General features: G+C 37.6%; 1 protein-coding gene across 1 annotated transcript in view; it reads left to right on the top strand.

Annotated features, from left to right (window-relative positions):
• Positions 1 to 453: 453 nt before the first annotated feature.
• Positions 454 to 24302, top strand: part of GABRR3 (gamma-aminobutyric acid type A receptor subunit rho3) — a 50471-nt gene continuing 26622 nt past the window's right edge. Inside the window, exons 1-5 of the mRNA XM_003821887.4 lie at positions 454 to 579; positions 780 to 906; positions 10163 to 10275; positions 18106 to 18173; positions 23451 to 23674. Of these exons, the coding sequence (XP_003821935.1) occupies positions 782 to 906; positions 10163 to 10275; positions 18106 to 18173; positions 23451 to 23674 (530 nt within the window). The 5' untranslated portion in view covers positions 454 to 579; positions 780 to 781. The remainder of the gene's footprint in view (positions 580 to 779; positions 907 to 10162; positions 10276 to 18105; positions 18174 to 23450; positions 23675 to 24302) is intronic.

Here is a 24302-nt window from a genome sequence, read left to right as displayed (position 1 = left end):
TATTTTCTCTAAGTATGCAAAGCACCTTTAGGAGAGTGTGTGGCTATAATTTAACAGTGACAGTGTGTGCTTTGCACACTGACCAGGATTAAGTTCATTTTTATTAACTGGGTTGCTTGCTATTAAATAAACCTTAACTTGAACCACTTTTGTTATCAATGAAATAAACCATCATCTTAAAATATGATTATTTACCTTAAAAAATATAATTTTATTTTGTGTTCGTGCTAAGGCAGTCTGTATGCATTTGGGGAGGAAAAGATGCTTTCTGGATTAAAAGGAACCATAAGATAATGGAAAAGGTCTTCAAATGTGTAATTAAGATTAAATTAATCATCTTTTTTTCTCAATAAGCATATTATTTTGCTGAGTCACTAAGTATATTTAAATGATATTGCATTGGATTAAGAGGATTAATGCTTAACCTCACTTCTTTGTTTGCCTAGGACTGCAGCTGAGGGTTTATTGAGTATGGATTGAGCATCACACTAAAAACCTTCCCCGGAAAAAGGGACCAAAGGATGTAAACTGAAAATTTTTAAAATCTGCTTTGTTTTCCTCAAATTGCTGAAGATCCAGGTAGATATTTGCCTGTAAGTGCTGTGAGTCAATTTAATCTGCTAAAACAAAGTGCAGCATTGAAGACAATGTCTTTCTTTTTCCCCTAATGCATTTCCCCTGGCATGCTGTTTGTTTTTCAAAAGACACATGAAGAAGAAACTGTGATCACAGTATTGGTTGCGTCCACCTGCATCCTTTCTGTTTTTTTGTTTTGGAAGAGATGGTCCTGGCTTTCCAGTTAGTCTCCTTCACCTACATCTGGATCATATTGATACCAAATGTTTGTGCTGCTTCTAACATCAAGATGACACACCAGCGGTGCTCCTCTTCAATGAAACAAACCTGGTAAGATGCTCATAGTGCAGTCCATGGAATTACTGCCCAGTTTCTCTCAACAGTTGTCTCAGACCTACAGGAAACCTGGAAACATATCTTTAATGGTAGCACATCTTTGTAACCATGTCTGTCTCTAGAGATAGCATTCATGCATCATCATAAATCACCTCTGTTTGACATCCGAAAGAGCAATATCTTGGAATTTGCTGACATTTGTAAATTTATTTATGCTTATTTTGGAGAAAACAGTTAAAGGGTTCATGTAAGGATCCTCTTTCAGAGAATGTATTTCTTCAATTAGTAGTACATTTATTACTAATACATTAAATACTTGTTTAATGTTTCTTCAAATTTATTTTGAGTAGAAATTAGTCTAAGCACCAACTTCATTTAATGTCAAGTATTTCTAGGGTATATAGTTTCATGGATTGATGAAATAGTATCAAAAGGCATTAAAACCATTTGTCTTTCAAGAATAATTTTCATACGTTTGACAAATCATGAATATCAACACATCATCATTATTATCTTCCCATCAATAATCAGGAGCATGTTTGGACATGCTAGTAAGGGAGATAGCTATCTGTGAGAGTGACCTCTTTATACACCAATTTGCCTAGGGCTTTATAGGTTTTAGTACTAAAAATGCCAGGAATCCCTTCAGCCCCAGGCATACTGGAATGATTTGTCACCCTACAACCCATATACCTTTAATAATCAAATAATGTCTTTGAGAAAGAGTTCTCTTTTCACCAAGCACCATATTTCCAAAAAGACCCAAAAGGAGAAATTAAGGAATGAAGAGTATCATCTGGTCAACACTGGCAGCCAATGGGGTGACAGATGTTTAAGCTAGATTGCTCTCACATCCTGAATGTGTATTATGCATTCACTGTAAGATCAGGAAAGAGAACATAAAATTTTGATAAATATCTTCTGAAGTCTCAGGTTTAATGACCAAAACCAAAAGAGGTGTGTGACTAGATTACTGATTCCTGCACTGCGATTAAAAATCAGGGACTACTTCTCACACTTTCCTTCCATGCTTCTGCTCCCAGACCCAGACCTGAGATGATATAAAGTCTTGTTCCATTTAACCACTTTCCCAGTCTTCGTCATAGCAATTAGCTAAGGAAATATTTGGGAAATGTAAGAGTGTACCACCAGACTCTATTTTTTTTCATATAGCTTATTACGTTTTATAGTATGTTTTATCTAATTTTAAAAATCAATGGACACTGCTTAAAATATTATCTGTCATCCATAGAGTAGACTTGTACAGTCTGGTGGATGTTTAGATGAGGAGAAGAGAGATGACTATAGTAGCTAATTCATCACACCAACCCACTATCAGTGGCAGAGTTGCTACAGAAAAAATCTACCATGTATATTTTTTAGGTGACATTTAAAGAAAAAGAAAAGAACATTGGTTCTTTATGGTGAGGTAGAAATTTTTTCTGATGTTAAATGCCTCATTTTTAGATCCTATGTAAAGGAAAAGAAGAATTTTAGAGCCTACGCAAAAGCAGACTTCCCCCACAGGAAACGCCAGGATTTCGGCCATGTGGGGCCAATCATATTTGTTGTCACTTCTTTATTCCTAAATGAAGTGCTCCTTTGAGTTACAAGCCAGAATGGGATTCATTAAAATTTATATCTGCTTCTTTTGTTCTTCAAAGAAACACCCTCCATGGCACTGGAGATTGCATAAACCATCACACTGTTCCAGAAGTAGCCACTTAGAATGAAACCCAGGCATTTTCCCTGAGTGAACAGAGTAATACAGCCAGCCAATTTCTGAGCTGTCACTCAAGCACTCTGTCATGCAGATTTTAGGGCATTTGACCAAAATATAGTAATTACTGTATAGACTCATTTTTAGAGTAAGAGGCCCAGGAGTCTTCCTACCTTAGTATGTGAATAGATACTGTGAGGTTCTTTGCCCAGCACCCAACCTGATTATCAGCCAATAATTAAGTAATGAATGAATTAATTAATAATCCACTCTTCTATAATGCAAAAGAACTAATAGAGTGAATATGAAAGGAAGACATGATCTTTGAAAATTATAAGGGGGATTTATATATGCATTGTTTGGGGCCAGTTTTTATACAATAAGCCTCTTAAATGTTTTGCTTTTAGTTGTTTTCATTCAGAATATAACCTCACTTTTTAATCCAGAGATTCCCTTCTTTCAAAACGTAAAGACTTTAAAAAAATATGTATTCAAACATATCTTTTGTTTCCTAAAAACAAAGTAGGGAGAGGTGTGAATAAAGTAAGTTATGGCAGGTGGAAAATGTTCCCCTTTTACCTAGAGAAGAAATTTTGCTCCTGGATGATGCAAAGAGGATTGAGCAAATAGACTCACTGAATATTTATTCATTCTTTCAACAATTACATTGAGTGATATTTACATGCAAGTGCTGGGTTGGGGCTAAAAATGCTATAAGAGCAATGTATTGACTCTGGCCTTGAAAATAATCAGCAGAGTGCTGGAGTCTGCTCAGTCTGGCTTGCAACAGCCAGTCATTTTCATGAAATTTATCAGCTGGCTGTTAAAAGCACACATTATTAAAAAATAAATTATATAAGCCTGCAATTAAATTAAATACTTTCTAAAATAAAGGTAGCAAATACTTAAAACTCACCACTTCCCAATGATTTCTCCACACTTTATCATCTGTTGCTCTTGAGGTTATTTAGGTCTATTGTAACTGTATGGTAGAAATACTACAATATACTATACTTTACTATACTATACTATACTATACTATACTATACTATACTATACTATACTATACTATACTATGTGCTAGACACATCTCTGCCATGCATGTTGTTGGTAGCCTGAAATCAGCCATGGTGGAAGTATTTACACCATGGAAATAAAACACTACTATAAACTGGGGCTTTTTTTCCTAAAGAGTCACTTGTTAAACATTACCCTGAACCTAATGTAAAAGCCAGTAGGTTCTCAGGCATGGCAAATCCAATGCTACTGCAAGCAAGACAGAAGAGAGTGGCAGAGACTACAACTACAAGGTATATGCTCCTCTGAGGGAAACTGGCTGGTCAGGTTCAGCCTTCTCTTGTTTTTGTTTGTTTTTTAATTTTTAACTTTTTTTTCTTCTGAAACAAGGTCTTGTTCTCTTGCCCAGGCTGGAGTGCGGTGGTCCAATCATAGTTCACTATAACCTCAAACACCTGTGCTCAAGTGGTCCTCCCACCTCAACCTCCCAAGTAGCTGGGACAACAGGCGTGTGCCACTACACCTGGCTTTTATATTTTTTTGGTAGAGATTGGGTCTCTCTATGTTGCCCAGGCTGGACTCAAACTCCTGGCCTCAAATGATCCTCCAGCCTTGGCCTCCCAAAGTGCTGGGATTATAGGCATGAGCCACCGTGCCCACAGCCTTCTCTTGTTATAAGAGAACTTGAGCCTCGTGTGGCCAGATTTTCTGATTTTTTTCAAAAGAAGCAAGAAATCCAAGCTTTTCTCTGAATTTTTCCAAGTTAATGTACCATGTGAACCATTTTTTTAAAATGTCTGCAGACTAGCTGCTAATCTGGTCTAATTTCCTCATTTCACAGATGAGGAAACTGAGGCCTCCTCACTGAGCTTGTGATCTGACAGAGACCCAAGTGAGATGTGGGAACTGTTGTGTTTCAAGTGAAGCATTCTCTCTGGCTGGCTTTTCCACAGAAATGTTCATCTGCCTAGATTTTTTCCTTTACAAGAGACAGGCTATTGAAAAAGTCAGGTATGTATTTCCAGAGTTCAGAAGTTAGGAGTTCAATCAGAGCCATAAGATTCACTACATCTGATGTACCACGTTTTCTCTAAGACTTTTCAAAAACATCCAGAGCCTGGAAATAAAGATTGGATCAAGAATTATGAAGGTTTTCTTTGTGATGAAAAATTGGACCAATTGATTTTCCCACTACTTTACCTTATTCCTTGGATTTGCATCCATGTATATAGCCTAATAGAACATTTTTGCTTCATTTTGTATTTTTCTAAAGAAAAATAATAAGCCTACAAAAAGTTTTTAAAATTTTGCCTACATTATTTGGAACAGTTAGCTGAGTTTCAGTGTGCACTGGTTCACAGTAAAGCTTGACTGAGAAAAACGTCCATGTTATCAAGAGGCCATGCTTCTAGAATGACAAGGAGAATGGAGTGATAAGGTGGAGAGCTTTGACCAGATTCTTATTTGGAAAGGATTATAAATGGCAAGTTCAATTTTTTCTAGATAATTTATGATACAAATAACAATAGCAATAATGGATTTTTATGTGGAAAAAGATACCTAGAATCCAGTTATGCTTTTGTTTTTCCAAGCTCACGTCTAATCCTGATTCATGAAACTACATGATTTTTCCATGTTTAAAATCATAGCATAGAAACCATTTTGTATTTTCTTCACTTAAGCATTTCTCACATTGCTTCATAGACACCATAATGGTATTTTAATCACTCCATATTATTAATTTGAATTAAAGGACAAGAATTATCTCCTTTGTTTCTGAACATTTATTTTCAAGTTTGCACTATTATAAGTAACAGCAATAAATGTTTTCACACATTTTATTTTTTTCTTTACCAAGAAAATTATGATTTTTCTGGATTTGAATAATTGAGTAAAGCACATGAAATATTTTTATAGTTCTTGAGATTAATTTCTAGGGGAGTTTACCAATATTTATACTCCCACCTGCAAAATGAAAAAGGATTTAATCATATCCTTTTTTTTTTTTTTCCAAGACAGTCTCACTCTGTCACCCAGGCTGGAGTGCAGTGACACGATCTCGGCTCACTGCCACCTCTGCCTCCCAGGTTCAAGTGATTCTCCTGCTTCGGCCTCCTGAGTAGATGAAATTACAGGCTCCCACCACCACACCTGGCTAATTTTTGTATTTTTAGTAGAGATGGGGTTTACCGTGTTGGCCAGTCTGGTCTCGAACTCCTGACCTCAAGTGATCCGCCCGCCTTCGCCTCCCAAAGTGCTGGGATTACAGGTGTGAGCCATCGCACCTGGCCTCATCATATCCTTCACAGCATGGGGCACTAACATTATTTTTTGTCTTTTGCTAATTTAATAGATATAAAATGACAGTTATGGCTTCAATTGGTATCACACTCTTGACCCCCTCAATTAAATACTTTTAAATTTGCTTATTAATTATGTCCTCCCTTGGGTAAATAGTCTCTTCGTGTCAGACCTAGTTCTTTTCAAATTCTGATTCTAGTTAACTCATCAAATATGTAGGCCTCCAGGCTCCAGGGAAAGCAGTTTTATAAGGCAGCCAACCGAGTGTGTGTGACTCAAGTCAGATGATTTTTTATCATTCCACTTATAAAACTCCAATGCCGCAGAATGAGGTAGGTGCATTTCCTTTTCCTCAATCAGTTCTAGTTTTTAATCCTTTGACTACTATGTCCTCCTCAAAGACCCTCTTAGTCCCCCTGAGACCACTCAGAATCAAGCCTTTCCCTCCTCCCAGACCTCTGCTTTCTTTGTCACACAATTACAGTAGAGTTTCTGACACTGAGAAGAGGGAGCATAGAAATATGTTTTCTTTGTGTGACCCAGGAAGGAAGAGGCCCCAATTCAAAGAGAAAAACCACACCTATTACCAAGACTCACGGGCCAAGGGTCATGTTGGCAGGATTAGTCAGAGGTGCTCTTGTGTTGTGATAAGGGTAGATACTGTTTCTCAATCTTCATAATACTTTGTGGGAAAGGACAAAAATTAGGAATGCCAGTGAGAGGCTCTCCCACGAATTGAGATTTCTTTGCCTGATCCCATCAGGACTCAGACTCCTAGAAGATCCTCTCCTCAGACAGAAGAAATCCAAAAGCTTCTTCTCAGTAGCTGCTAAACTGAAATCATTTTTTTTTCTAGAATGGGGGAGAGGGGAGAAGACACAAAGGGATTTAAAGTGATATGTGTATAGAATAAGACTAGAACACTCTGAGATAAATCTGATGCTCCATGATATAGTGATCCTTTATTAAGCAAATTTCCTTCTGTCTCCTTGGTTTTATTTCATCCTTCATTTTATTTACCTTCTTATGTATGCATCAGAGGCCTTCAAACCAGGGTGTCTATCCTCCTGGGGTACAATGTATTATACCTCTAAGGGTAGATGCAAGGTATCTGAGGGGCATGTAGACATGAATAGTTTTAAAACAGTTTTTGGATCTTTAACTTCCCTCTGACCTCTTTCTTAAAACTGATCTACTCACCACCTGCAGTGTCCTTTATTACCTCCTTTTAATGATTGCTCTGTCCCACCTGGCAATATACAGGCATCCCTCTCCCTCTTCCTGAATCCTACGAGTATTGCCCCAGCGTGTAAAAAGTTCCTGGGTACAAAGAGATCATTACAAATATTGTTGTTGAGATAGCGGATGATGCTGTACTTTTCTTAATGGCAATTCTCTATTTTTTGCTTTTAACAAAATTGAAGGAAGAACCTAATTAATTTGTCAGGTTATAAATAATTAAACTGATTGTTGAAGATAGATTCTACAGTGTGAGTTTTGAAAAGTAAGGAGTTTAAGTAATTAAGTTGCTTTGTTAAAAGAATACTGAAACAAAATTTCTTCAAATTCCATGTACTTCCACATATATGAACAAACTTTCTCAATATTTCCATCTATAAAGATTAAAAAATAAGAACAGAATTAATGCAAAAACCGAGTTTTATTCCAGCAATGAGTAATACCCATTTGCCGATACATAGAATAATTGGAGAAAGTGAATCATCAGTTCATTAATAAATACAATTTTAATAAAATTTTATTCTTAATTTTAATAAGTATCAATGTTTATACAAATTATGTTTTATTCCATTCATAATTATTATAGAAAATAAAAAAGTTAATTTCTATGCTTACACATTTTTCTTACAAAGATACATGATGGAGTGATAAAATTATATGAAGTAAATAAAATGGAGATAGTAGTTTTTTTTAAAAAAAGAATGATATAAAATTTCTGATTTTTAAAAAGCTTGTTCAGGTATATTTAAATGCATAATGTGTATATTTAGATTCACTGGATACACTTAAAGGAACAATATGTTTTATCTGAAATCATCAATATTTGAGTAATTTCAAAATTTATGATGAAGAAATGTAAATGTCTATTTAAATATATGTGAGGGGAATATATAGATTTTCAAAATTCTTTAAAAGCGTATTTAAGCAACAGATCCTTTTTGGGAAATAGAAGGTATAAAAAATACAAAAAAAGGCAAAAGTAGATAAATATGGAACATCTCATTGTGCACCTGAAGAGCCCTCAAGTTAGAACAGGTGCATGTGCTTTCGCACGCTGCCAAGAGAGCATTTCACAGTGGACTCTGTCTTAAGCATTCTTGGGATTCTTAATTAAGATTTATCCTTTTCAATCTCATGGAGAGGTATGCTTCTGAGCACACACATTAGTGACATGCCATTTAGCTGTATTAAAAGATTATTACCAAAGAGGTTTACAAATTTTCATGAGTTTTCACTCATAGTTACATTTCCATTTTTCTTAAAATAGTAACAAGTAGTTAGATTTATTAAATGTCTACTATTTTCTAGGCCAGTGGATCTCTTGAGAAATTGTTATACATGCAAATTGTCATACCCCAAACCTATTGAAACAGAAGCTCTAGGCATAGGGCCCAAACAGAGCATAATTTGGATGTATGCCAATGAAAATAATGTTTACTTTGGCTTGGTGACTTGAACATAGTAGACATTTAATAAAAGCTAGCTGCTTTTTTTTTTAATAAATCATTCTAGCTCCTTGAAAAAACTTTTCTAGTTAATTCTAGCTCCTTGGAAAAACTAGTTGTATGTGTTCAATTATTCATAGGATATAATGGCTTAACATGTTTAAAATAAAACTCATTGCCTTCTACCAAAAACAGATTTCTTTTCCCAACTTCTGCATTTCTATCAATGATAAACTACACATCTGTAAACCTCTGATGGTTTCAGCCAGAAACTTCCCTATTGAAAGACCACACTGGGTGATCTCAGGTGCCCATAAGATGTATTCCTTTTAGCAGCTGCTCCAGATTCTGAAATTCTCCCCATCGAAGTCACTTTATTGTGTAAGAAAGTTCACCTACATGTCTTATATTAAAATTCACATTGGTTTCCGATGTGAATTAATATTTTGTATTAATACAAAAGCATATTAGCTATTCAGAATGACTAGGATCCACTTAGTAAAGCCCTCAGGGTCTTGCGTTATTGCTCCTGCTGCCCACGATGATGATGATGATGATGATGATGATGATGATGATGATGATGATACTAATGATGATGATGATGACAGCCACCTTTTTCTGGAAGGAGGTGCTGAGCGAGGTCTCCGGCTGAAGGCTGCTGCAAGTTGCTCACAAAGGAGCTATGCTAAAACAGACATTTCCCCTCCACACCCACAGTATCACTGAGAAGTAGGTGTCACAGGGCAGAAAACAAATCAGGGAGGTCCAGCAACCTGCTCAAGCTCACCGACACAGGGAGAGACAGGGCCTTATTCCCAATCAGGACACCTAGGGCCAAGAGGCCACTGCCTGCTTTCCTTTGTCCTAGAGAACTGTAGGTAAAAACAGACATCACCTACTTCACAATTTGACCTGGCTTCAGGCATAAATATTGCCATCCCTCAGGCTCTAGAACCCCCGATGGGAATTCTGCCTGGTGCGCTCTCCGCCTGCACCCTGTATTTTCTGCTCATTTTGTCTTTGTAAAACACTGCCTTCATCTGTTTACAATCTTGCGGTCCTTTTATTTTCTCACTGTCTTCGTGCAGAGATTGTTCAGCCCCAGTGACCCCAAGGATCACCTAGGTAGCTTGTTCAGGTGCAGATTACTAGGCCCTGCTTCCTAGGGGACTGATTTAGTTGATCTGGGACAGGAGTCCATGAATCTGAGTTTTGATCACCTCCACTCAGGTAATTGGGATTTACCAGGTCTAAAAACCGTATTCTGAGAAACAATATGAGTTTGTGCATTAAATCCAACTGAGTTTGTCACTTAACGTGCTCCAAAATTTGGTTTACCTTATTTGCTCCACACTTATATAATAAAGAACAAATGTTGACAGCTCTTTGGCTTAATATGAACTGAGAAAATGAGCTTTTATGTATGTATTTCAGAACATGCTATGTTGAGCACAGATGGCTAACCTAAATCAAAATATCCAGAAGCATATGTATCTCAGAAGTTTTTTTTTTCCCTTTGGGGGAACAGCAAACAAGAAACTAGAATGAAGAAAGATGACAGTACCAAAGTGCGGCCTCAGAAATATGAGCAACTTCTCCATATAGAGGACAACGATTTCGCAATGAGACCTGGATTTGGAGGTGAGTATTATCCTCTCAAAATTCATTTCAAAACCCATTGCACTGTCAAAATGGAGGTGAAAATTTAAAACAAGACCAAAATGCAAGTAAAGTCCATCAGTTTAAAACAAAAAAAGAAGGCTTTTACAATCACCTTCTCTTTAATGAGAACAATTGATGAGTTATCCATTTTAAATTGACCAAAAAAACTCATTTTCCTACTATGCACACTGTAGTAAATAGTATGTGTTCCATAAATAGAGAATGGATATATGTTGCCTATACACCAACTTATTTTCTAACTAAAATCCTTAAATTGGATACATGTTATTTATAAAATCTTATTGAATATTCTTATGAGCTAGAATGCTATGCTTTGGGGGAAGAATTAGTATGGCAAATGCCATGGCTTCCTCTGAACGTACTCTGCTGAATTGTCTTTTAAAAACGGTTTATCACTTCTAGCAATTAAGATTGATCAAGTGTTAGAATACCCCTTAATGTACTATCTTATTCCATCCTCACAGTGATCCTATGAAATAGGCACTGTCATGATACTTAATATTGCAATGTGAAAACTGGATCTTAAGAGAGGTTAAGAGATTTGCCCAAGGCCATGAAAACAGAAAGTGGTAGAGCTGAGCTGCGATGGCAGGTAAAGAAGATGAAAATTCATATTACAGGTACATAATTGGAACAAAGACTTTCTTCTCCTTAGACTACTTAATGTACACACAGTTGCATCACTGAGGGTACCAAGTTTTCCAACAATACACAGGGTATGGTGAAATCATCAGGTTAAACTCTCTGGCTTACAGCTAAATCCATCCTGATTCTTCTTTCATTGATGGAGCCTTCCACTTCCACAATTCCTGAACTGACAACTTTTGAGAATTCTAGAGATGTGGAGATGAGGGACGTATGGATGAGGGTGAGAAGAAAGATCCTCTGGCAGTATAACAGATACAGCCTTCTGATGAATAACGAATACCGCAAGTGTTCAGGGCGGGGGATACTCTTCTCATGATGTGGTTATGACCAAGGGAAGCACAATAGGCATGTAGGTACTGCAGAGAACTAATTTGTTAACAGGCAAAACAAAAACGTATGTTAAATATTCTCACGTTGAGGATTGGGTTTTTTTAGGGGGTGGTTGTTTGTTTTTTCAATTTCCTGAAATCCATGTGGTTCTTTTTTTTTTTTTTTTTTTTTGAGACGGAGTCTCACTCTGTCACCCAGGCTGGATTGCTGGCGTGCAGTGCCGCGATCTCGGCTCACTGCATCCTCCACTTCCCAGATTCAAGTGATTCTCCAGCCTCAGCCTCCCAAGTAGCTGGGATTACAGGCATGTGCAACCAGGCCAAGCTAATTTTTGCATGTTTTAGTAGAGAGAGGGTTTCACCCTGTTGGTCAGGTTGTTCTCAAACTCCTGACTTCAGGTGATCCACCCACCTCAGCTTCCCAGAGTGCTGGGATTACAGGTGTAAGCCACCACACCCGGCCAATTCTAAGGGTCTAAACTTGATTTCATCACATTTGTGACTCAGACTTTGGTGAGCCTCAGGATCACCTGGGGGTTCTGAAGGCACAGCTTACTGGGTTCCACCCCCAGAGTCTCTGACCCACTAGATCTGGGTGGGGCCAACCATTTGCGTTTCTAACAAATTCCTAGGTGATGCTGCTGGTCTGAGAATCACAATTTGAGAGCTCCTCGGGAGGCTGAGGCCAGAGAATCGCTGTATTAGGTGATCACTGTATTAGGTGATCAGCATCAGATGAAATCATGGTGAGTTTAATTTTTTGTTTTGCAGAGCATTTTTCACACTTATTGAATCATAATTTAAGATTTCAGAAGCCTTGAGATGAAGCAGGTTTAGAAATGTGTCTCTTTTTTTTCTTCTGAGACTATTTCTTTATCTTTTTTTACTTTTCTTCACTACTTCTCTTATGTATCTTCCTTACGACCGTTCTCAACTGACTGTGTTTCCCCAACCAAATTTTCCCAAAGTTTATATAATAGGTTCTACAACTACTACGCAGATATTTTGTACCTTGGTCCCTGTGATTCTATAAAAGCTCTTTAAAATATTTCCCCTACCACCATATAACAAGCAGGAATCTTCAGTCGATACATTTGCCTGGCCCTGGGTATTCGGCCACCAGGGGGCGCCAGTCACACAGGAATGGCTTGAAACTGGCCACTCCGGAGCCACAGTTGGAAGCTCTTTTCAACACGAATTCAAAAACCTGCCCTAATTCATGTCAGGTGAGATTTCTCAGTTAAACTCGCTCCTATCCTAGAGGAAAGGGTTTTTATGGAGATTATTCGAGGCCATGTAAAGGAAGAAAGATTGAGAGAAAAATGACTATCCTTGAATGTAGACCTTGAACCAAGTGCGGTCTAGAGAGGCTTTGACACTCAAAGTGGTCCATGGACCAGCCGCAGAATCACCTGGGAGTTAGAAATGCAGATGCACGGGCCCCAACTCAGGATTCTAAATAAAACTCTGCAGTGATTCCCTTAAACCTTACAGTTTGAGAAGCACTCCTGTAGATGACGGAGAGCCACCTCTCCTCTCTTATCTTAAAACATGTATGCCTTCATTCTCCATCCCTACCTCGTCCTCCCCCCGTCCAGAAAAACATGAAATTGACCTGAAATTTCCACTCTGCTTGATCTGTTAGAGATACATTTAAAGATTTTTTTTTTAATGAAAACGCATTTTTTAAAAAATACTTTCTTTCCCGAGGCGACTTCGTAGGGTTGTTTAAAATGCAATTGAAATGTGCTACTTAGTGGCAGGCGGCAAATCATCCCATGATTAAGAAATTTTTCTGACAATCATATACTGGGGTGAAATGGTGTCCAAATGGCTTGTGTGATTAGTCAGTTTGAGCGGAAAAATCTTCATAAATTCAGTCAGAAGTGTCAGTCTGGTAGCTCTGTGAAATACACCCCTTAACCTTCTCTTGCCTGTCTTGGTCAGAACAGCTTCTTATACCAGTGACCCATTTCTCTGTTCTCATGGCTGCCTTCCTTGGGGAAATCAGACTGCAGAATATAAAAGACAAGCTTTAATTTATCTTCTTTCTTTATGCTTGTCCGCAACACAAACACACGCACATACTTTTTCCCTCTTGAGCTAAATGTTAACTTCAGCACTTCTCTTGCCTTAATGTGTCTTCCTAATTAGCTTTAACATTAAAACCAGCTGCTACTGCAGTGTTTTTTACTTTTATAAAGCATTAGAAGATTAATTGACTCATTATGTGGAAACAGGAGGATATAAATTTAGGGGAGCTTTTTGTTTAACTTGGGTTATAAATTGCAGCTCATTTTCTTTATTTATGTTTTCCCCACTTTTTACGTCTCCCATAACTAAGGGCTTTTTTGTTTTAGTTTTATAGATGATAATTTCTTTGTTTCTTCAAAGTGAAATCATTTCAGTATGCAGATACTGGCTACAGAGTCAAGACAAAAGCTAAAGTTATAAAAGCTGCTTGCACAGTCTTTGCTTGTCAAAGGAGAGGACTATACTGTGAGTCAGAAGGATCTGGCTACTTTCCTATCATTAACTAACTTTGGGTTTCAGGCACGTGTTGTAACCTCTCTGAGTATGCACTCCCTCGTGTCAAGAGGAGCTAAAATCAGCTCTCTCTAGCTAACAAAGCAGCTATAATTAAAAGATTAGATGATATATTATATAATGAACTTTAAATGCATTATACAAATCAGATGTATAACTTTTATTTAGCCCTCATTATTCCAGCCTGCATAAAAACCAAATAGATGCTATATCTTTCCATATACAAAAAGGATTATAAATGTGTGTGCTACTACCTAGTTAGTGATCCTGAGAAATCAACACAATCATCGTAATGGTTAATATTTATTTAATTTTCACTATATTTTAAATGCTTTAGGTACTGAATTAATAAAATTATCTAAAAATTATTTACACTGTTACATTTATTACTGATCCAATAGATAGATAACATGTAAGTTGGTTTTAATACATCTGAATGGGGTTAGGCTAAGGACTTGACAAGCTTCCTTTCACATAATCACAGCAACCCAAAAAGTAGGTACCATATATTTAGTTCTGTTTTACAGATTACATGAGGAGTTGAGGTATTTACAGAAGTTTGGCACTAACTCAGGTTTATATGGCTACAAATTCCATGGATTTTAATCCATATGCTTTATTGCCACCTTCTATCTGTGACTCAGCTCCTTTTTTGTAAAAAGAACAATTTTGGAGCTTTTATCTGGCTCCCAAACTCTGATTCTGCGTCTTGGCTTTACATGCTGCTCACTCTCTACTCTATCCTCAAGAATGCTAGAGCGTAATACAGTTCCTCAAACCCATGAATAAGGTGCAGTGGGACATGGAGCTCAAACCAGGCAGAAATGACGGCCTGGTGCAGTGGCTCACGCCTGTAATCCCAGCACTTTGGGAGGCCGAAGCAGGCAGATCATTTGAGGTCAGGAGTTCGAGACCAGCCTGACCAACATGATGAAACCCCGTCTCTACTAAAAATATAAAAAAAATTATCCAGGGGTGGTAGTGCATGCCTGTAATCCCAGCTCCTCAGGAGGCTGAGGCCAGAGAATCGCTTGAACCCAGGAGGTGGAGGTTGCCGTGAGCCGAGATTACACCACTGCACTCCAGCCTGAGTGAGACTCCATCTCAAAAAAAAAGAAAAAGAAAAAGAAAAAGAAATGAGGCCAGACGGCACCCAAGGGCATACATTTTCCTTGCAAATGGAAGAGCTTATCCCCACCAGAACCAGTATAAATCTGGAGGACGAAAGGAAGAAATCGAAGGTATTTCCAGAAACCCATTCCTAATAGACAAGCTATGTTTTAACCCCGATCTCAGATCAGCCTTCAAACAACCTTTAGGCTCCAGTGCTTGGGCAGCAGTGGCATAAATAGGTCCTTGGAGGGTAGTTTTACAAGACTGTCCCCAGGCTTGTAGAGACAGTTGTCAGCAACTAGGATCTATTTATAAATCATGAGGTACTAGCTGCAAGTTGCTCTCTGATTTAAAAAAAAAAAAAATAAATAAATGATGAGAAGCACTGTATCTTTTTCTTTTCCTTTTTTTTTTTTTTTTTTGAAGATTGGACTCATTATCTAAATGTGCATAGGATTGGGAGTAGTGGCTTACATTCCTAAGGGACAGGTTTATATTTTTGCTTAATTGCAGCAGTGATAACATTTATTATATGCCATTTATTGACTACAAATTAAGTTCAGTAACTGTACTATGTCTAGTCCTCAAATGAGTCTCCAAGGTAAGTATTACTAGACAAATTTTATAAATCAGGTAAACTGAGCTTAGAGACATTACTTACTCTCATTCACATAACAATTGTGGAGCTGGTTTCAAACTCTAGCCTAAGTGACTTTCATGCTAGAACTTCATTTGGGACATTCTGCCGCTCCTCCAAGACCTTTTCAAATTTTTTCTTCCCTTGGAGTTTTGGAATTATTGGGAAGATTTACTCAATCTAATATACCAGGTAGAGCCATGGCAAAGATATTTTCGTGAATTGTTATTTTGATTATTCTACTAATTCCAAGAAAAAAGGCACACACACGTAAAAAAGTACCAGAGCCAAATCCTACGAAGGAATAATAGTGAGATGTTCCCAAGTTAATGCTTAATCAAAATCACCATTAAACACTATTTAAAAATTGTCATAATTTGGCCAGGTGCAGTGATTCATGCCTGTAATTCCAGCACTTTAGGAGGCCTAGGCGGGCAGATCACCTGAGGTCAGGAGTTTGAGACCAGCCTAGCCAACGTGGTGAACAAAATTAGCTGGGCATGGTGGCACATGCCTCTAATCCCAGCTACTCAGGAGGTTGAGGCACAAGAATCACTTGAACCCAGGAGGCAGAGGTTGCAGTGAGCCAAGATCGTGCCACTGCCCTCCAGCCTGGGCGACGGAGTGAAACTCTGTCTCAAAAAAAAAAGTCATAATTAGTGTTATAGGGTATATAGTAATTGATCCAATATGTCAGGAAGAAGATGGTAGTTAAGATGTAACTGAGGTATTCCAGAAGCCTGAAGCAGGAATATATTTGCATGCCATCCCTGTGCCTGGCCACCTGAAACCCTTGAAAGTAAAAAAATGATACCGAGGGCATGGATTTGAGGATCCAAAAAAGGGAATTTGTTAATAAAGTGAAGGTGACATCAGTTAATTCCTGGGGCAGTCCCAAAAAAGATACAGGACTGGCAAGACATACCTCGGGTTTCTGTAGTATTATGCATTTAAAGGGCTGTCGAATTATAGGCACGCCTGTCCCACGTAGCACATCCAGGCATTACGTAGCCTCAGCCTCATTAAGGAAGCTTTTCAGACTTGACTCCTCTAAATTTTTCTTTGTTTCTTTTATCTTCTTTTCTTTTGTTTTCCTTTCTTTTCTTTTCTTTTTTCTTTTTCTTTTTTTTTTTTGAGAGAGAGTCTAGCTCTGTCACCCAGACTGGAGTGCAGTGGTGCCATCTCAGCTCACTGCAGCCCCTGCCTCCTGCATTCAAGCAATTCTCATGCGTCAGTCTTCCGAGTAGCTGGAATTACAGGCACACACCATCACGCCTGGCTAATTTTTGTATTTTTAGTAGAGACGGGGTTTCACCATGTTGGTGAAGCTGGTCTCAAACTCCTGTCCTCAAGTGATCCGTCCACCTCGGCCTGCCAAAGTGCTGGGATAACAGGCGTGAGCCACCACGCCCAGCCTAAATCTTTGAATCTCGATTAAAACAACCAGCTTGGATCCATTTAGGCAGGATTTATATTTTCTCAACCATAATTGAAAACATTTTTTAAAACTCAGGACTATAGAGACAATAAGGTTTAATCGAGAATGGCTTATATGGAAAGAGAACATATAAAAGACTACATATATAAATATATAAATTATTTTAACACATATGTACATAAAATTTCCATCGCAAAACTAAATGTTGATGTTACTAACATCAATTTCGACTCACACTGGAAGTGGTGAAATCGTTTGTTAGGTGTAACTAGGAAATGTCAGTCTAGTCTGGATTCTCTTGGTTGTCATTCAGGTTTTCTGGGCCCATGAACCTGATTCTGGGCGACTCAACTGTACAAGTGTCAGCAGTGCTCTGTCTGAAATTGCTCCAATTCTACTCTCAGTATTTTCTCATTAAATGGATTTCTAAGGATATTTGCTTCTTCACAAATGCAGCCTGTGGTTGCTGCTGATCTGCAAAGGGACACTTCGGAATCTGATCTGTGTTGCCCCTGTGTGGCACTGTACTTTTAGTCTCAATAAAATTTTCTCTGTGTTCCTCTACTCCACCAACCACAGCACAAATGGAAAAGGCTGATATTTTTGACACCAGAGAAAAGGTCCCAACATTGCCCACGTCAAGGATTCTATGACACTCCCTGACTATGAGATATGACCATTACCATGTTTGTACTTAAGAGTACATAATTCTACATACTCTTAAGACATGTTTTCAAAACACTTTTCCTTTTTAAATCACTAGTAGGTAAAAAGAATAAAAAACTAAAAAAAAAAAAAACTGGAGACACCACTCTTATACTAGAGGAGGAAATTATTGACATGATCCCAAGCAAATGAGTAATGATTATTAGAATACCATTTATTTACACATGTGCCTTTATTATAATAATTGAGTATATAATAACTGATTCAATAAATAATGGAGAAATTTGTTGTTTAAAAAAACTTTAACAGTAATTCAGTTGCTGTCCAAGAGAATTAATCTCTGTGTTTTGAATGGTTTTAAAATGATTATAATGCAGTCCTCAGCATATTAACCATTCTTCTTTCTGAAGGGTCTCCAGTACCAGTAGGTATAGATGTCCATGTTGAAAGCATTGACAGCATTTCAGAGACTAACATGGTAAGTTTCTTCATGGGATATTGCTGTTTTTCTGAAAAGACAGAAACTCGGCAGTGTCAAAATCACTAGTGTTTTAATAAATCATTTTAATTATGTATGTTATTTATGTCTCCTACTTTGATTAATCATAGGGTCATGATTGCTGTGCTCTCTTCCATCCTCTTCATTCTAACCTTGATTAGAATTCTCATTTCTTTTCTACTCTTCTATTTTCCTTCTAATGGATTTCTAGTGGTGAAACACTGTAGAACATCATGATATATTTACCAATGTAGCAAGAACTGGGAACAATTGTATAAACAGAAGGATGACCATACTATATGTGCGATATGAAATCCGAATCATGAGTCCTTGCCTGTAAAATAATAAACAGTTGAACCAGCATTGATGGACTGCTTTCAAATATATCAAATGATATTAATTTTGCTTATCTGTAGACAACCAGTAGCAGAGGACAAAGAATTTTTTTAAGTTCATGGGACTAAAAATTTAATTAAAAATTTGTCTACTCCCTTATATTTTTCTAGAAATCTAAAAAAGACTGCCATTATTTAATTTTGCAATGAAACATCTGTATTTTCCTAGAGTATTATTCACTCTATGAAATATCCATAAAACTTGAAACTGATCCCTTATCTTCAAGCTTCCTGTTAGCCTTTTTCTGTATTTTATGACATTTTGCATGCCTTGCTTTTCTGTTTCTTCTTCCCGTCCCTTAATCACTTTGGCTATTTTTATGTTTTAATATTATCAACCGTAATTTTCCATTTTATTTTCTCTATTCCCAATTTAGGACCACCTTCCTTGTTTGCATAATTACCAGAGACATTTTTCATTTAAGTGATTTTAGGTTTTTCAGTTTTTTTGCTCTAAGTATAGTTAATAACATTGCTAGCTTATACATACAAGCACCTACATATTTGTTTTCAGATATATTTCCTTTTTACTCACTCTTGATCTATTAATTTGTTAATGTAGTTTCAGAGTTTGGTTGAGCCCCCTTCAGTTTGTTTTTCTATCCCAAATAAAGGGTGCCTTTACAGCTTCAAGTTTTCAGCACCTGTTTCCTTGTTGTCTTAGTCTGTTTGTGTTACAGTAAAGGAATACCTGAGGCTGGGTAGTTTATAAAGAAAAGAGGTTTGCTTGGCCCATGGTTCTGCAGGCCATACAAGGAGCATGACACCACCATCTGCTCCTGGTGAGGGCCTCAGGAAGCTTCTACTCATGGTGGAAGGTGAACGGGAGCAGGCATCACATGGCAAGAGAAGGAGGAATGGGGGGTGGGGGAGGTACTAGGTTCTTTCAACAACCAGCTCCAGGTGGCAGGGGTGAAGAAAGGAAAAGACTGTCATGGGAAATAATTGAGAACTCATTCATTACTAAGAAGATGGCTCCAAGGTATTCCTGAAGGATCTGCCGTCAAGACCTAAATACCTCCTGATACAGTTTGGCTCTGTGTTCCCCACCCAAATCTCATCTTGACATGTTGAGGGAGGGACCTTGTGGGAGGTGATTTGATCATGGGGGTGGTTTCCCCCATGCTGTTCTTGTGATAGTGAGAGTTCTCATGAGACCTGATTATTTGAAAGTGGCAGTTTCCCCTGCACATGCTCTCTCTCCTGCTGCCCTGTGAAGAAGGTACTTTCTTCCCCTTTGCCTTCTGCCATGGTTGTAAGTTTCGTGAGGCCTCCCCAGCCATGCAGAACTGTGAGTCAATTAAACCTCTTTTCTTTATAAATTACACAGTCTCAGGTAGTTCTCTATAGCAGTGTGAAAATGGACTAATGCACCTCCCTTCAAGCCCCACCTCCAACACTGGGTATCAAATTTCAACACAACATTTGGAGGGAACAAACATCCAAACTCTATCACGTGTTCTTACCCAATGGCTATGTGTCTTTATATTTAAATTGCTTTTTCCATCTCATTTCTTTGTCCTCAATTGCTATCTTTTCCGTCATCCTCTTTAGATGGATCTCTTTCATTTTCTTTCAATACTACACCACTTTCAGGTGTTAATGATAAAGGCCCTAACTGGTACCTACTAGTAAGATGCAGCTTATGAATATGTTTTGGTTTGGTTTCAATTTTGTATTTGGTTTGAATTTCAGTTTTTTATCTCCATTCTACCCAAAGTACTAAACAATTTAATGTTTGGGCCAAGAGCAGTGGCTCATGCCTATAATCCCAGCACTTTGGGAGGCCAAGGTGGCCAGATCATTTGAGGTCAGGAGTTCGAGACCAGCCTGGCCAACATGAGGAAACCCTGTTTCTACTGAAAATACAAAAAAAAATTAGCTGGGTGTGGTGGCACATCCCTGTAGTCCCAGCTACTCAGTAGGTTGAGGCAGGAAAATAACTTGAACCTGGGAGCTGGAGGTTGTACTGAACCAAGATCTCACCACTGCAATTAATCCTGGGTGGCAGAGTGAGACTCTGTCTTAAAAAAAAAAAAGTTTGAATGCCTTCAGATGGGGCCTGTGCCCTCCAGTTTGTCCTGGAACCTGTGCCTTGCTTTTCTCTAGATTCAGCCTACTTCTTTCATTAAAGTTGCCCACCTGGTCCTTGGAGTCATTTGAGATGACAGCTCTTATCCAGATGCTTATTGTCCTTTATTTTCTACTTTAAACATGGCAGTCTGGTTTTCTGTTTGTTTTTTAATAAAACCAAGGAGTAGCTCTTCCATGATTGGGAAAAGTTAAGTTATTTTCTTTTCAAACTCCATTTTCCATCTGAAAAGATTTAGTTTGTTGTTTATCCAATCTACTCATTTGATGGCCATTTTTATGTACATGAATCCTTGAATTTCATTCCACTTTCTGGAATATTTTACATGTGTGTTCTTATAAAACTTTCAAAAGTTGTTTTTATATATGCTTTAGAATAAGTATTGTTGATACATAAACTGTAGCTTATATAGTGATTTTCAGAGTGTTAAAATTTAAAATTTAGATTCTGTGTATTATTTTTGTAATAATGCAAATACTGCAATTAAAGATAAAAAGAGAGAGACAAAGTGAACAAACAGGGATCTGTTGAGGGAGGGACCTAGAAAATATCAATCACTAAAATCAAATAATCTTTTCATCTATATCCTTAATTCATATTTTTATTTATACTGATTCCTCCAAATCACTAAAAGTTCAGAACACATAAAAATTCTAGAAAGTTCTAAACAAAATCTTCTATGACCCATTACACCTTGTTTCAGTCTGTAAACTCTTCAGCTAATGGTCTGCCTCATCCTTATCATTATCTAATTCAATATTTATTTCAGCTCAATGTAAGTCTTAAAGATTCATTTGCCATTCTCCTGCAAAAGGGAATAGCACTAATAGGACTCGCTACTCAAAAAAGATTGGTTTAGAAGATTTTGCCCCTTTCTTACCCAAAGGCAGCTCTTTTACTGATACTTCCCCAAGCCTGTTGTGCTCTGAGAACAAGCTTTTATTTCCCCTTTCCTGGCATATTATCCAAGTCATTTCTGAATGATACTTCCCCAAGCCTGTTGTGCTCTGAGAACAAGCTTTTATTTCCCCTCTCCTGGCGTATTATCCAAGTCATTTCTGAATGACCCAGTTTGCATCTAAAGTCCTTATTGTTTCTAACCAGCAGCACCCAGAACTGGACATCATCTTTACCTCCTGAATAAGGTTAGCTGTGCTAGTCTATATCAGATAAAACTGGACTGGGTTCACATGCCCAGTTTGAAAATGCTTTCTGATTGTCAGTGATTCACCCTTCCCCCTAGTGTTGGTTTTTTTGTTGGTTTGTTTATTTGTTTTTGCTTCTCATTTATCATCTTTCTACTCTCTCATCCGCCCTAGCTTCACTTTTGATCTATTTAAATTTTGTCTCACCCTCCTCCCAGAATGCTGTTTGGCCTGCTCCTGATAGTGCCAGCGTGTGGTGACTTGCTATATCACAGACATGCACCAACGTCTGCTATTTGACTGCATAAACTCAGTGTTTGCCCAGTGAACTTCAGATCACACTGAGCATCTAATTCTAAATATATGCTTATTAAGGCTCTCTGTGCAGTAACCCACACAATTCCTTGTATTATGTTAATGAAGCAACCATTCTGTTTATTTGCCCTCACCCTAATTCAAAATTACACATGGCTAATGTTCCTAGATTAATCCAGAGCCATAAATCAGTATAGCTCTATTCTGAACCTAGGACAAACTAGCTCATAATTAATTGGTGACTCATTCAGAGTTTACTGAAATGTATCCTTTGTTTGTATAATAAATGCCAAAGTTCTATGATATGCAATAGTTCAAGAAAAATTTCATTAGTGTTGGAAAAAAAGATAGTAAGAAGTAAGCAATTGTGAAATAGTAAGAAGTAAGCAATTGCAAAATAGTAGGAAGTAAGAAATTGTAATTGTCCAACAGCCAATAATTTGGATGAAGCTGGGGGAGTTTCTATTCAAACAACCAAATATTTGGAACATCTGAGAGCCAAACAAAACTCAAATTATTAACTAAATAAACTGTTTTTTCTAATATAATGCTAGTACAGTTTTTTCCTCTCATCAATACATTCTTACAATGTAAGAATAAACAGTAACAATTCAAATCCCTGAGCCATACTGAATCAGAATCTCTGGGAACTAGCTTCTGGGAAATGTGCCATTTCAACAAACTTCAAAAGTCAATCTTTGCCCACTAAACTTTGAGAACTACCATTTCACAATATGCTTTCTAGCTCTCAAGCTGAGGATGATTCTGTCTCTGTCCCAGGACTTCTGACAACTTGCTTTACACGAATAGCTCTAATAAACACTGTATCCATGTTTTTATGGGACTGTAGTTTATTCGATTTGGGAAAACTTCTTTAACAAAAATAACATGAGTATCAATACAAAATAAGTTTTAAAAGTGATTTAGAATAAAAAAGGAAGTCACAATAAAATAATGGACAATAAAATAGTAAAGTTTCAGGTTCCTTTCTTCTGAAATCTCTTTAGGTTATTTACCAGAATGCTTACACAGAAATGCTTCCCATTTATAACCTGGTTCCCCTTCCCCAACTTGAATATTCTATTATAACTCCCAGAAATTCTCAACGTTCACTAGGCTCCATGTGAAGGAGAAGCTCAAAGTATAACCTCCTTAGCTTCATCCTAGATCTACCTGAAACTACAATATTAACCATTCACTTAAAAGTCATTAACACCATAGGAATGAGTCCTGGGACTAACAGTGTTGAGTGGTCATCCTGAATCATATTCCTACTGGTTTTTTTTGGTCTCTTTTTCTCTATGTCTAGGACTTTACAATGACTTTTTATCTCAGGCATTACTGGAAAGACGAGAGGCTCTCCTTTCTTAGCACAGCAAACAAAAGCATGACATTTGATCATAGATTGACCAGAAAGATCTGGGTGCCTGATATCTTTTTTGTCCACTCTAAAAGATCCTACATCCATGATACAACTATGGAGAATATCATGCTGCGCGTACACCCTGATGGAAACGTCCTCCTAAGTCTCAGGTAAGGAAAGCTGTCTATCGCCTTTGGCTTCCCTGTACTGCAGCCATCTGCACCAAAGCTGATGATGCTTATTTCAGATGAAACTCACAATGTTGCTGTCTGTCTAATGCTGCTGGAGATTGGGACACAAGCATAAGATGTGATTTTCCCCTGGTTCTAACATCCAGATTTTAAAAAATGATTTTCTATTCTAACTCTACCCACTCTGGGTATATGTCGATTGGACAAATAGAATGAGCTAAATTGTGGAAATCCTAAAATCTGGCACACAATATTATAAGTAAACAAGCCTGTTTTCCTCCTCACCAACTCCACCCCACCCTGGCACCCCACCAAGCAGTTTTGGAACCTTGGATTAGCTAAATAACTTTTCTTAGTTGTCTCCTTCATTTTTCATGGGAAGGCATGGCTATCATTCAAGCTAACACCAATTTGCTCTCTTTTTCTTTTCTTTTAATTTTAAAATGTGCATTCCAACACTTTGCTATAACAGTCCTCCCTTTTTAATGTCCCATATTTTCTTTTAGTCAAATGAGTTCTGTGCATATTGAGTGGCTTATCATGGATAATTCTAAAAATGTTTGGTAAACCCAAGCAACTCAGCTTTTTTTAATGTCCTACAAACCTT

This window comes from Pan paniscus, chromosome 2 (genome assembly GCF_029289425.2).
Source record: "Pan paniscus chromosome 2, NHGRI_mPanPan1-v2.0_pri, whole genome shotgun sequence".
Classification (NCBI taxonomy): domain Eukaryota; kingdom Metazoa; phylum Chordata; class Mammalia; order Primates; family Hominidae; genus Pan; species Pan paniscus.
Note: the sequence above shows the minus strand (reverse complement) of the source record. Positions and strands in the feature narration are given on the sequence as shown.